Here is a 15,047-nt window from a genome sequence, read left to right as displayed (position 1 = left end):
CTTCTCTTCTTCCATGAGTACATACCAGGATTCCCCAAGTGTGTTCCAGGAAACAACGAGACTCAAGAGATGTTCTGCTAAAGCCCAGATGGATGTCCACGTTTCACCCCAGTATATGCACCTGCCCCGTGTCACCCATGGGCTCTGAAATGCCTTGTGATACAGGATGGATTCGATTTCCCTTAAATCAGTGCTTCTTTCCATTTGGTTGGCCAATGCCTTTGAACCTTCCTTGGAACGCAGTTTGGAAAACACTCACCCATGCAGACCTCAGACACTGTCTATCACTTCGGTGACAAATGTCCCTATAGTCAAAGTTATGGTTTTTCCAGTAAGTCATGTATGGATGTGAGAGTTGGACCATAAAGAAAACTGAGTACTGAAGAACTGATGCTTTCAAATTGTGGTGCTAGAAAAGACTCTTGAGAGTCCCTTGGACAGCAAGGAGACCAAACCAGTGATCATATAGGAAATCAACCCTGAATATTCATTGGAAGTACAGATGCTGAAGCTGAAGCTCCAATATTTTGGCCACCTGTTGCGAAGAGTTGACTTATCAGAAAAGACTATGATGCTGGGAAAGATTGAAGGCAAAAGGTGAAGAAAGTGGCTGAGGATGAGGTGGTTAGATAGCATCACCAACTCAATGACCATGAATCTGAGCAAACTCTGGGAAGGACAGGAGAGCCTGGCGTGCTATAGTCCACAGAGTCACAAAGAGTCAGACACAACTTAGCGATGGGACGACAACAACAACTTAGCAGCAAGTGCCTGCTGAGCTGCTACCACTCAGCGTGGCTTTCGTGACCTTCTCGAAAGTGGGCTGAAGGCCAGTCCAGTAAGAAACCAAGGCTGTCATGTGGGAGTCCAGCTGGAAGGTGAAGACAAGAGGTAAGAAAGACCAAGTCCTTCCTAGTCCCTCAAACCATCATCCACCAGGAAAGATGGCAGATGGGTAAAGGGTCAATCTTGGCTTAACCTCCCAAGAAATGTTAGTCCCTTGGTAAGCTTGGTGTACAGAGAACAGAGAGCAGGGATCCACCTCTCCTCTCCTGCCAGGCCCTTCAGTGCATCTAAGTGATTTGTTTTTACAGGAGGTCTGGTGGGCTACAGCCCACGGTTCGCAGCAAGAGTTGGACACGACGGAGGAGCCTGGTAAGCTACAGTCAGTCCATGGGGTGGCAAAGAGTCAGACATGACTGAGCAACTAGACAACAAGTGGAGCAACCAGAACACCGTCATCTTCCCTGACTTTCCCATCCTTCTTGTCACTGTCCCCTGCCTGGCATGACCCCTTATTTCAGGAGCTGAGTGGGGGTGGTGGTGATGGATTTCTAGACTACCTGTGCATTTTTTCCTTTTCAAAACAACCATTTCTGTTAAAGATCACTGCCCTCAGTCAGGACTCAGAGCCACTGTATCCAAAAGCAGGGCAGTGAATGTGGGGTTCCAGGAGTGTCTCTGGGTGCCCACAGGGTTAGGAACCCAGAGGAATCCATCAGAGGCCTCCAGAAACTTGTGGGGGTGGGGAAGAAGAGAGAGGAGCAGAGAAGAAACGGAATCCAAGTGAAGTATTTTCCAAAACCTTCACAACAAAGCAAAATGGAGCTTGAGAGAGGAAAATGCTATTCTTCAAATGGCAGTCAGTGAGTAAATCAAAGCAAGCAGGGGCTACAGCCCAGGTGCCCTGGCGAAAGCAGGTAGCCTGTGCATATGCTGCCCCCAACAGAGCGGCAGGTTCTACGTCACAGCGGTTAGGACAACACTAATTGAGGAATTAAGTACGCGGTAATCAAATGGCAACCCACTCCAGTATTCTTGCCTGGAAAAATCCATGGACGGAGGAGCCTGGCAGGCTAAAGTCCATGGGGTCGCAAAGAATTGGACAAGACTGAGAAACTTCACTCTCACTTTCAAGCTCCATACCCTTGACGGTTTGTGTGTTAATGAACAGTAATTAACCTGCAAGTCCCTGTGTTCCATGCAAGTCATCATCGTGATGGGTACCTGCAGAATACTATTTTCCCATAAATAGGAAAAGCTCCACTAAACGACTACGTGGCAAGAACACTCCACTCTGCCAAGAAACGTTTTGAAATGCTACACATCCTAATAAAGATCATGTGAGCAGACAGGTTGTAAAAACAAAGGGATGCCCAAGAGAACAGATTATATTTATCCGATATACACAGGCCAGTGGTGTTCAGTTGCACTGAAAACCTTCCCAAACCCAATAACTTACAAGACTCAGATTCTGACCGAGATGAGAACTGACTCAGGATCTTGCAGCCAAAGATACGGGAGAAACAGACATTGTTGACATAAGTAAGGGAGGATCAGAGACAGGAGAGATAGGAGGCGCTCAGCACAGCATCCCCGTGCCTGCCCTCCCCCACCCAGCGCACCTGCCCCCAGGGGTAGGCAGAGCACCATGATGGCAGCGCCAGGGCTACCTTGCTATAATGTTCTGGTGGCAAAGCCCTGGGTTCTTCCCTTTCAGTGTTTCAATGAATGATTTGTTGCCGGAAACTGTTTTCATTGCACACTTTCTGCCACGGCACCAAACACATTTAAGGAGTGACTGAGCAGGAAAAAGTATCAACTATTATCCACTTCTCCTTTTTTCTGTTTTCCACAAATCTGAATCTCCATAAATTACCACCATTTATTGAGAGATGAGAACATCCAAATTGTGCTTTGCCTTCCTCTTCCCGCCTCGCCCTGTCTTTAACTTAGTCCTTTAAGTAGGAAGGCTCATAAGTTTAAGTTGCCCAAACTAAAAACCGATTTCATATCCAAATCCAGTTCTGTCTGATGCAAAGCACGTGTTCTTTTACTAGATGATGATGCTACCCGTTTTGAAGCAATATTATAATGTGAAATCATAACAGTATAAAATGAAATTCCTTAAATGACTTCATTCACCAATCTTTACTCATGAGATCAAAACTACCTTCAAAAGTGTAAAGAGCCTCTTATGGAAATAAAGTACTATATGAATATAAAGTATTTTAATATGGTAGTATTTTAAGCATATGGTCACTCCACATTAATTTGCTAGATCTTTATCATGTATTAATATCTTGTAGCCTAAATAATGGGAGTGTCTGGGGGAAGCAGATTCCCTGGGCAGTGAGAAAGGGTCTCAAAAAGGTGTCACTTCCTTTATTTATTTTTTTAAAAATATTTATTCTGTTTTGTTGGGTCTTCGTTACAGCATTTGAGATCCTTAGTTGTAGCATGCCAACGCCTAACTGTGGCACTGGGATCTAGACACTGGAATGTAGCCAGTGCCAAAACTAAACCCATGCGCTGGGCTCTGGCAGCTGTGGAGGGTCCCGCAAGAGTTGAGTCTTAGAAGTTCTGGGTGGGGAAGGAAGAAGATTAGGGCAGAGATAAGCAGGATGCTCCTTCTGATCTTGTCTTGAGGCCAAGCAGACTAAGGAAGGCTGTCATGCAGGTTCCAGATGGGCACCTGCCGGGCCTTCTCTACTGTGAGATTTGGCATGTGTGCTCAGTCATCTGTGCAACCCCATGGACCGGAGCCCACAGCTTCCTCTGTTTATGGGATTTTCCAGGCAATACTGCGATGGGTTGCCATTTCCTGCTCCGAGGGATTGTCCCGACCTAGGGAATGAACCCATGTCTCCTGTTGTCTCCTGCACTGGCAAGCGGGTTCTTAACCAAGAGTGCTACTGTAGGAAGGTCTCCTTCAAAAGGACTTTCTCAAAACACTCAGCCCCTTAGCTTCATCCATCACATAGACCCTCCTGACACCTACCTTAGCCAAACCCACTTCCTTTGCTTCCATTTTAATCCAACAAAAGAAGAAACTTTGTCCTAAAGGCCATACTTTTTAATTATGCCCCTGACAGGTTATCAATATATTTATAAAAAAGAAGCATATGCAGTAAGTAGAGCATTTTCCTCTGGAGGAAAAATTACTGTTACTCTTTTTTGTTTTATACATAAAAATAGCACATGGGCATTGTGCAAAATTTAGGATATGACATCTGAAGGAAAGAAAAACTTAAGTCACTAGCTGGGGCTATATTACTTTTTCATTTATTTATTTCACCATATAGTTTAATTATGTATGTGTAAAGTGAAAGTGTTAGTCACTCAGTGGTGTCTGACCCTTGTGACCCCATGGACTGTAGCCCGCCAGACTCCTCTGCCCATGGGAGTTTTCAGGCAAGAATATTGGAGTGGGTTGAAATTCCTTTCTCCAGGGAATCTTCCTGACCCAGGGATCGAACCTGGCTGTCCTGAATTGCAGGCAGATTCTTTTACCATCTAAGCCAACAGGGAAGGCCAATTATATATACATATTTATGTATTAATACATATGTATTTAATTTAAAATTGAATCCAAAATGATGCTTTATGATTTTATACCAGTTTAATCCACTTAAGAACATAAGCTTATATATATTACTAAATGATCTTTTGTAATGTTATTCTTAATGGTTGCAAAATGACTTTTTGTATTGAGGTGGCATACATTAACTCATCCTCTATTGTTAGAAATGTAATACTGTCTCTGATTTTTCATTATTGTAAACACACTGCCATGAATATACTTGTAGCTAATTAGTTGCAACCGGTCTTCATTATTTCCTTAAGATGAATTCCTAATAGTAGATTGCTAAAATTAGACTTATCTAATTTTTTAACACTTCTAAAATGTATTGCCCAAGTGCACGCCGAAAGGATTTTAGCAATTTACATGTGTACTGCTGGCTTCCCAGGTGGCGCAGTGGTAAAGAATCCACCTGCCAAGGCAGAAGATGCAGGAGAAGTGGGTTCGATCCATGGTCCGGGAATATCCCCTGAAGGAGGAAATGGCAACCCACTCCCATATTCATGCCTGGAGAATGCCATGGATAGAAGAGCCTGGTGGGCTACAGTCCATGGGGTCGCAGAGAGTCAGACACAATTGAGCACTGAACACACACACACAACACAGAAAGTTAAACATCCTTACAAACAGTACTTCCTGCCCTGCTACAGATGACTTTCTATTTTCTTAACTTGATATATACAAAACAAGTTTAACTTTTTAGCTTTTTACTCATTTCTCAAGGTAATGTACAACAAAGCTTTAATATATTCCCTATCCAAGAGCACAAACTTTCTTTACCTTGGTCTAAAAATACCAATGCTTCTTACCCATTCTCCAATTAGACTAATAGAAAAATGATTTATATTTTCAGAAGTTAGAGGATATTACACAACAGGAAATGAAAAATAAAGGGCATACCTGATAAAAGTTAGGCCAGAAGGTACTGATGGCCAGTTCTGCCCTGTTCCATGTACGGTTAGGGTCTCCAGATATATTCCAGATAGGGCTCCCCAAAGGCCCATTATTGACCTTCACGTAGACATTGAGTGACCCAGGGGCAGAATTACTCTTGCTAGACACAAAGTAGTGAAAGTCAATGCAGTGGGTGTCATTCTCCTTCAGCTGAGGTAGGAGGAGGTGGGCTCTCTGTCCCTCGGGTCTCCCGGATGTGTTCACCAACATGAAGGAGCCTGCAAAAAAAAAAAAAAAAAAAAATCAAAGGAAGGTCACAATATGAAAAACTACTTCCTGGTCATTTCTGAGAAGCCATCAACATGTCCATGGGTCAACACTGCAATTCTATACACTTGACCTTGGCTTTCAAAGTCCTCTCTCTTTCACCTCTTTTTACCCCCAAAGTGTTCTCAAGATGAGTGGATGGCAAAGCCCCTTGATGTCACTGTGATTAGTCTCCTAAGGAACATGCATGGTTTTCTCTGCACTGTTCAATCTGATGGTCACTAGCCACATGTAGTTTTTTTAAGAAATTAATTAAAAATCTGTAATGTTGAGTCATATTTAAGATTCCATATATAAGTGATATTATCTGATACTTGTCTTTCTCTCTCTGACATACTTCACTTAGTATGATAATCTCTAGTTGCATTCATGTTCCTGCAAATGGCATTATTTTGCTCTATGGCTGAGTAGTATTACATTGTGTGTGTGTCTGTACATATCACATCTTTTTTATCTATTCATCTGTCAATGGACATTGATGTCTTGGCTATTGAGAATAGTGCTGCTATAAACATAAGGGTGTGTGTATCTTTTTGAATTATAGTTTTGTCCAGATATATGCCCAGGAGTCAAATTGCTGGACAATGTGGGGAAGGAATGGATTCAATGGACATTAGTTTGAGCAAACTCTGGGAGATAGAGAAGGACAGGGAAGCCTGGCATGCTGCAGTTCATGGGGTCTCAAAGAGTCAGACACAACTTAGCGACCAAACAACAGGGAAGGAATATTTGGGAGCTTGGGGTAGGTACATGCAAAGTATTACATATAGAATGGATAACAAGGTACTACTGTACATCATAGGGAATGGTATTAAATATCCTGAGATAAATCATAATGGGAAAAAATGTAAAAAAGAATGTGTGTATATATATATGTGTATATATATCTGATTTTCTTTGCTATACAACAGAAATTAATACAACATTGCTGCTGCTGCTAAGTCACTTCAGTCGTGTCCGACTCTGTGCGACCCCATAGATGGCAGCCCACCAGGCTCCCCCGTCCCTGGGAATCTCCAGACAAGAACACTGGAGTGGGTTGCCGTTTCCTTCTCCAATGCATGAAAGTGAAAAGTGAAAGTGAAGTCGCTCAGTCGTATCCGACTCTTTGCGACACCATGGACTGCGGCCTACCAGGATCCTCCATCCATGGGATTTTCCAGGCAAGAGTACTGAGTGGGGGGCCATCGCCTTCTCCGTAACACAACATTCAGTTCAGTCGCTCAGTTGTGTCCGACTCTTTGCGACCCCATGAATCGCAGCACGCCAGGCCTCCCTGTACATCACCAACTCCCGGAGTTCACGCAGACTCACGTCCATCAAGTCAGTGATGCCATCCAGCCATCTCATCCTCTGTCTTCCCCTTCTCCTCCTGCCCCCAATCCCTCCCAGCATCAGAGTCTTTTCCAATTAGTCAACTCTTCGCATGAGGTGGCCAAAGTACGGGAGTTTCGGCTTTAGCATCAGTCCTTCCAAAGAAATCCCAGGGCTGATGTCCTTCAGAATGGACTGGTTGGATCTCCTTGCAGTCCAAGGGACTCTCAAGAGTCATTGCAAATTGACTGTACTTCAATTTCAAAAAAATAAATAAAAAAACATGTATAATATCATATATGAAATAAATTGCCAGCCCAGGTGTGATGCATGATACAGGATGCTCGGGGCTGGTGCACTGGGATGACCCAGAAGGATGGTATGGGGAGGGAGGTAGGAGGGGGGTTCAGGATGGGGAACACATGTACACCTGTGGTGGATTCATGTTGATGTATGGCAAAACCAATACAATATTGTAAAGTAATTAGCCTCCAATTAAAATAAATAAATTTACATTTTTAAAAAAGCACTCAGCACCTGGATAAAAAAAAAAATTCTTTAACATTGGAAGTTTAGGTCCTCAGCCACACGACCCACACTTCAAGTACTCAACAGCTACGTGGGGCCAGGTGCTGCCATATCGGGCTGTGCAGATTTTGAATTTCTCCACCATCTCTAGACAGCACGATTCTATCATGGTACCACCACTAAAATTTCCATATAATCTAGAGAAAGGGAACAGGCCGGTCTGGTTTGAGGAACCTTAGAAACTGTATAGACAAGATGATGTTCTTTGTCATCAGTACAGGATGATTTTCTTGCAGCTCAGCACCACTGCTCCTCCCCCACTGCTGGCACAACTGGCTCCTTGCCCAGAGGTGGGGAGGGTGATGAAGTCTGGTCAGCGGTTGTGCCCAGGGAGGATGGTCATTCACAGAAGTCTCTGTAACTCCTTTTATCTTCTCATCCAGGGCACTAACCCACCCATTAGTGACCAAGAGTTTCCATATTGATGCAAGCTTCCCAGGCACCCTGATCTTAGGAAAGGTCACTTAAAAGGTTCAAGAAATGGCAACTATAATAATGACAGGAATTTTATATATCACAATGCGTAAGATAAAATCTTCTAAGATAAAAGGGAAAACTGGTCATCACAAGTCTTCTTTAGCAGAGAGGGGAAAATGTATTGAAATTCTCAGAGGGAAGAACAAGTAAATTTGGAGAATCAAAGTGAAAAAAAAATACTGCTCAGGGTGGTTGGACGTTTCCACTGTGGAAAACGACTATCACCCTCAGTTGACTGTTCCTTTAAAAATTTCCATCACTGTGAACCATAATTTTCAATTTACATGTATGAATGCTTGTGGGTATAGGGTTGGCCGGAAAGTTTTTTGGGGCTTTTCCATTACATCTTATAGAAAAATCTGAACAACTTTTTGGCCAACCCAATATATTTTAGTAAACGCTCACATATATCTATAAACATACATACACAATCCTAGAAAAGGTGCAGAATTTTTCTCTCATCTACATGCTGTGGTTTCTTAAACAGCAGAACAGCAAAATGAGACTACCTTTCTCAGAGAATTATTAGGAGAACTAAAAAAAAATGTAGATATATCCTTTAAAAATTAATAGGCTATTATTAAGCGATCAATATTACAGAATGTTTGCATCTAGTTGTTACCTCTCAAGACCGCTTTCTTAGATGAGCTCTTGCTAATGCCATTCAAGAAAAACAGGAACTTCATCACAGAGAGACCAGGAAGCATCTTATCCAGGTTTAAGGATGAGTCAGTGGCAAACCCCGAACTTAAAGCCTCTGAGTTTCCATCCCATTACTCATCTTGCTACACTCCAATAACCCCAGGTTTCCTCCTGTGCCATGCGAGCACATATGGAGAAAACAAACCCCTTCACGACAGTGAAGGAAAATTACAAGCACTATTTGAAAATACAGCAATTTTTCAAGAGATGAATGTTATGTACCTGGAAATATGAAAGCTGAGCCACAAGGGAGGGGTTAGGGAACATATATTTCAGTAATAAGGAAGAACAGCAAACGTGGTTTAAGAAAGAGATGGGGACAGAGAGACTGAATGTGTGGAAGAGAATGTGTCCGAAATGATTGGGGTTAGCTATATTCTACAAAATGGGGGGGGGTCTCTTCAAGAGATGCAGGGTTGACCAACCCCATCACAAACTTATAGCTGGCTATGGTATTTACAACAAGACTTAAAAACTGTACTCTGTTGCTTTTAGTAAAATAAGAAAATTGATTCCACATTCTGTCATTTGGGGCTGTGGCATTGGCAACATAGTTACAATGTCCAATGTTCCCACTGATGAGGCCAAGGTGTGACATAGACTTGAAGCCGACTCTGAAACACCAAAACCTTTAGTATCATCACATTGTCAAGAATATTATTTCTGGACTTCCTTGGTGGTCCAGTGCTAAAGAATCCCCCTGCCAATGCAGGGGATACAGGTTAAATCCCAGGTCCAAGAAGATTCCACATGCTGCGGAGCGATAACTACTCACGGGCACTCACCCTAGAACCTATGCTCTATAATAAGAGAAGCCCACTCATGGCACCTAGAGGAAGCCTGCGTGCATCAGCTAAGACCCAGTGCAGCCAAAAGGAAAGAAAACTTTAAAAATATACAAAGAAAATGCACAAAACAAAACATACAAAAAAAGAAAGAATATTATTTCTTGGAGTGTTTCCATCACTTTCATGTGGTGACCAGAGGTGGTAAACGCGTTGATGCGCATACAAGGGAAAGGTCTCCTGTATCTGGGGAGGTTGGATCTGGACGCTTGGATGAAGGGTCTCTTTACACAGGTTGGGTAAACTGGGTAACTTCCTACTGTAGTTGTTCAGGAATCACTGGAGTTCCCTAAGACACCATTTTTCCCACTACACAGCCTGTCCTTCAATACTGACCCCATTCAGCTTCATCCCAGCGCAGAATGCTCTGTCAGCTTCTTAAGTGGTCTAAAGTATAGAAATATTTTTATCTTGAGGTCAAGATGAAATTCAGGTGTTATGAACTGTAGGTACGTAAATGATCCTGACTTACATGTGTGTGTTGAGTCACTTCAGTCGTGTCCTACTCTTTGTAACCCCACGGACTGCAGACCTCCAGGCCCCTCTGTACTCGGAATTCTCCAGGCAAAAATACTGGAGTGGGTTGCCATTCCCTTTTCCAGGGGATCTTCCTGACCCAGGGGTGGAACCTGGGTCTCCTGCATTGCAGGCAGATTCTTTACCTTCTGAGCCACCAGGGAAGTCCTCCTGACTTGTATACTTTCTCTTTTTTTCCCTTTTTGAGCCAGAATGTCATGTTACATGGCATGTTGCTGCAATGCAAATTAGCTAATAGGATTAGCAAACAGGGGCGTGACATCTATAGAACAGCAGAGTCCCTTCAGCTCAAGTGCAGATGGCTGGATGGCATCACTGACTCGATGGACATGAGTCTGGGTGAACTCCGGGAGTTGGTGATGGACAGGGAGGCCTGGCGTGCTGCAATTCATGGGGTCGCAAAGAGTCAGACACGACTGAGCGACTGAACTGAACTGAAGGTTTTAGAGTGATCAACAGCAATTTTTCCCTTCAGTAAAGGGCAACGTGATGCCCATTCGACAAAGCTAAAACTCCTGCAGAAATATCTTCGCTTAGGGTCAAAAGCAACATGAAATTCGGTGGTTCTTTGGAGCTATTCCTCTTTCTACTCTGTTAAGCTGCCTGGGAAACTGCGAGCCTAGATGAAAAAGCCGCAAAGGTTCTGCTCCCCTCCTGAGTTCAGACAAGCCCGAGATCTTAATGTTTCAGTTGGCATAAGCGGTCTCCAGCTGAAAGGAGTGACTCCCTGGGCCCCCTCTAGTGAGGAGGAGGATGAGAGAGTCCTTAGCACAGGGCAAACGACGGATTCTAGAGTTAAGGAGATGCGGGTTTGACCCCTGGTTTGGAAAGATCCGCTGGAGAAGGAAATGGCAACCCACTCTAGTATTCATGCTTGGAGAATCCTGTGGACAGAGAAGCCTGGTGGGCTATAGTCTACAGGGTCACAAAGAATCAGACATGACTTAGCACCTGAACAACAACAACAAACTGTTGCTATTGGTTATACAAAGATGCATAGATTTGAATGGTCAGCGCTGTTTTTCTTACAAGATCTAGCACTTTTGAAGTGCAGTTTTGTGCAGTTAGGCCGAGGGTTTCCAAGGACAGGTGTGTGACGTTGGTCTAAGCTCCTGCTTGACCTGGACCATCTTCCTTCCTAACTTCCTTCCACCCTCTGGGTCTGGACTGTCCCCACGGTCACAGGCAAAGGTCTTCCACCTCTAAACAGTCCAGAAACTACCCGAGTAGCTCATCCACACATATTATTCTTTTTATTGAAGTACAGCTGCTGTACAGTGTCATATAAATTACAGGTGTACCATAGAGTGACTCAGTTTTAAATGTTTCACTCCATTTATAGATACTGTAAAATACTATTCCTCATGTAGTACAACATAACCTTTTAGCTTATTTTATATCTAAGAATCTGTACCTCTTAATCCCCTACACAGTATTGCCTCTTCTTCCTTTACTTTTTTAAAAAAAGTTAAACTATTTATTTATTTTTGCCTTTGTCTATAGGCAAAGTTGGATCTTAGTTCCCCAACCAGGGCTTGAACCTATGACTCCTGCATTGGAAGCATGGAGCTTTAACCACTGGACCACAAGCAAAGTCCTACCCTTAACCTTTTTCTCTCCTTAATGGTAACACCAGTTTGTTCTCTCCATCTGCTTCTTTTTTTATTACACTCACTAGTTGTATTTTTTAGATCCCACATACAAGTGACATCACATGGTATTTCTCTGTCTCTAATACTAATTTTAAAAGAAAAAGTCTCTCTTTATTGAGTACCTGTTCCCTGGGGTGCTGTCTGCTGAGAAGTTCCTGTTTTCTTCCTCCAGAGTCGCTCAACTGCTACATCTATGTAGCCCTCACAAATAACGATTAACACATATAAAGGCACTTTGGACAGTGTTTGCCATATAACACAAGCCCAGGAGTTACTGACAATTATCATCACGTTTATTGTGTACTTTAGACCTTCTAATGCCAGGCTTCTCTAAATCGTCTTCAAGTCTTCAGCATTTAGCTCGACATATTTCCACCTGCCTGTCCAAAACCCAACTGGTGCTATCATTTTTCACCTAAAATGGTAACGTTTAAGTTCCCTTTCTTCAAAGGAGAGGAACATTATTACTGAAATTTTAGAAAATTTTCAACTCAATCAATCTTGCCCCTATGTTTAAGCTTTGGGAAGGAAACCTTTACTTCTGTATGTGGTCATGAGGAATTATGATGTGGCTTCAAGTCTGTTGTTGAGTCGTTAAGCCGTGTCCAACTCTTTGCAACCCTATGGACTGTATCCCACTGGGTTCCTCTGTTGACGGGATTCTTCTGGCAGGAATACTGGAGAGGGTAGCCATTTCTTCCTCCAAGGGATCTTCCTGACCCAAGAATCGAACCGGGGTCTCCTGCATTACAGGCAGATTCTTTACTGCTGAGCCACCAGGGAAGCCCATCAAGTTTAGAAGACTACACTTCAGCTAACACTAGTACTTCCTGCCCTAGTGTTATATGGTGAGTGTGCAGAAGAAAGTGTGAACATTTATGTTTAGCATCTTCTAGCAACTCTGGACTCCTGGAGTAAAGTCCCAGTTGTGCCTAAAGGGATGGCAGGTCAGAGGAACAGGTGCCTTTTAATTGTCTGAATGTATCACCTGCCTATTATAGAAGTAAAGTCAACTCACAAACTGATGTTAAAGACTTCAAAGCATTCACATTCTAGACTATTAAGTCTGTTTTTAACAATGCCCCTATATGGTTGAATATTTAATTTTCAACGTCTACTTCAATGTTTGGACTGTGATAAAATGCATTTTCAAAGAGTCATTGGATCCCCTTTGTCGATATGTCCTTACGACAATCTTTTACCCTACAAAAATGCCCAACCTGGGAAAATAAATAAAAGAAATCAGGATTCAAATTAACATCAAAATTCTGTTTGTGTTCAAATAAAAAAACACCCTTAAGTCACAAGTACAGAAATGAGAGAGTATAATGTTGCAGGGCAAATGGAAAGAAAGATCTCTACGGAATGGAGTTAGCTTCAAAAGGGGCTGTCTCACCAGGCAGCTCGGCAGGTCTTTAAGAATCATTATTTTGGTTTCTCTGAAAAGGAAAACTTTGTTATGAGAACATGTGATGTTCGTATTCTCAACTCTTTGGGTGAATTAAATTCAGCTTAATCATACCCATTGGCACATGCGTGTGATTAGTCTATCTTCCATCGTTGTTGGTGACGGAGGCAATAATGACATATAATTAGTTACTCCCTTCTACCCCATCATTAAAATCTGCACTGGTGTTCCAGGCTCTAGATTTTTAAAGACTGAGGAAACTGCAGGGATTCTTCTGCAAAATTCGAGAAACTCGGTGCACAGGACAAATGTGTTAGGAAGAGTGTGCTATTCAAAACCTTGGCTGACAGAGAAGCAGCATCTGATAACTTGAGAGATGGAGTATTTCCTGCCGTATCAGTACACAAGGATGTCACAGGCATCAGGGATTGCAGCCTTCCAGTGTGAGCCTCAGGGCATCCAGGAAAGAGAACAATACCTGCGATCTAGCAGTCATCAGGCTTCAGCCACTCCCTACGGTAAGCCCCAAAGGAGCTCAGGATGTGAAAACACAGGATACTGACGCAGAATAGCTAAAATGCCTATAAAAGGAATGACTTCAGCCAGCCCAGACTCTTGCATCTTCCCATACATAGAAAAGTGCTAAATTCCTTAACTTGGGATGTCTAGTTTTCCTTAATTCATAATACTCTTTTGATGTTCAGACGACCTGCCCTTTGTTGCAAACCTTCTATATAACCTGGCTCCTCCCCTCGCCTCCTCCTCAGAGTTCTCTCTACATTACTTGAGATGCTGTCTCTCACGCTTGAAGTCTTAACAATTCCCACCAAGTAAAATACAACTCTCAACTTTTGGGTTGTGACCATTTTTTTTAAGTTGATATGATGCCCTTTTTCATGAGAGTTTTGTGTTGACTATATGTGCGTCTGAATGTGTGTGTGTGTGTGCGCGCTCACAGCATCACGCATGTATGCTGCCCTATAGCATGTGTCTGGTCATTATACTCAAATTTCCTATTCTACCCGATTTCATTTTGCAACATGAATAAGTCATGGCCATAACCCACATGGATTTCAGAGCCCATGACTGCTTTTAAGGCCTTACGGAAATAGCCCCCTGAGACAATCTAAAACTGAGCTCTGCCTGCTCAGTTAAGAAAGCCTTTTCTTGTCAATTTGTAATTCTAAATTTGATCTCATCCTTTAAACAACAAAATACTACATCCCTCCCCTGTCTCCCTCATCCGGTACTAAAATGGTCCTAAAGAATATGTCTTTTCTGATGGGAAACCTTGTGAAATAGGGAAAGTGAAGCCTGCAGAGAAATAAATGAACTCAGGAGCAAATCTCAAAGAGAACAAAACCGCTGCGGGGCGGTGCCACCAGCACTGTAGAAACACTTATTAGCACCCATTTCAGCCTGATGAAACTGCTCTCGCCACAACCACTCTCCTGTCCTGCAGACCAGCTGTCAAGCCTCCTTCCTGGGGCACAGGCTCTTTTGTGCTCCTCTCAAAAATGTCACCTGAGCACACGTATGAAATATGTGTTTTGCAACCACTAGAGAAGAAAACTTCTAACAAAAAAATTCTCCCTTCATCCAAATGTTCTCTCTCCCTTTCTATTTTTGCCCTCTCTCTTCTTGCCTTTCTGATGGATTCTCAATAATTACTGAGCAGGAAGAACATCTGTGACTTGCACTGATTTTTGCCACTCTCCTAAAGTGTTGGTGAAAACACAGTAAGATGGCAGAGGAGCAACACCAGCCCACAAGGAGGCTCAAGTACACTCTCCAACTGCACGATCTCTTCCCTCCTATAGAGTCTAGCATGTGCTCTCAGCAGGAGGGAAACTGGGGACTCACGTGACCTGGCCTCCTTGCAAGTCATGCTGGCCAGTAAAAGGCAGTCTGTGCTCCTCAAGGGAATTTCACATCAACAT

At 43.0% G+C, this 15,047-nt stretch overlaps 1 protein-coding gene across 5 annotated transcripts in view; it reads right to left on the bottom strand.

Annotated features, from left to right (window-relative positions):
• The window catches only part of PTPRM (protein tyrosine phosphatase receptor type M), a 662,162-nt gene that overhangs the window by 411,977 nt on the left and 235,138 nt on the right, over positions 1–15,047 (bottom strand). For all 5 annotated transcript variants that reach the window (XM_061399910.1, XM_061399904.1, XM_061399907.1 and 2 more), the window contains exon 3: positions 5,264–5,535. In XM_061399910.1, coding sequence (XP_061255894.1) covers positions 5,264–5,535 — 272 coding nt within the window. The remainder of the gene's footprint in view (positions 1–5,263; positions 5,536–15,047) is intronic.

This window comes from Bos javanicus, chromosome 24 (assembly GCF_032452875.1).
Source record: "Bos javanicus breed banteng chromosome 24, ARS-OSU_banteng_1.0, whole genome shotgun sequence".
Classification (NCBI taxonomy): Eukaryota; Metazoa; Chordata; class Mammalia; order Artiodactyla; family Bovidae; genus Bos; species Bos javanicus.
This window is presented reverse-complemented; position numbering and strand designations above follow the sequence as displayed.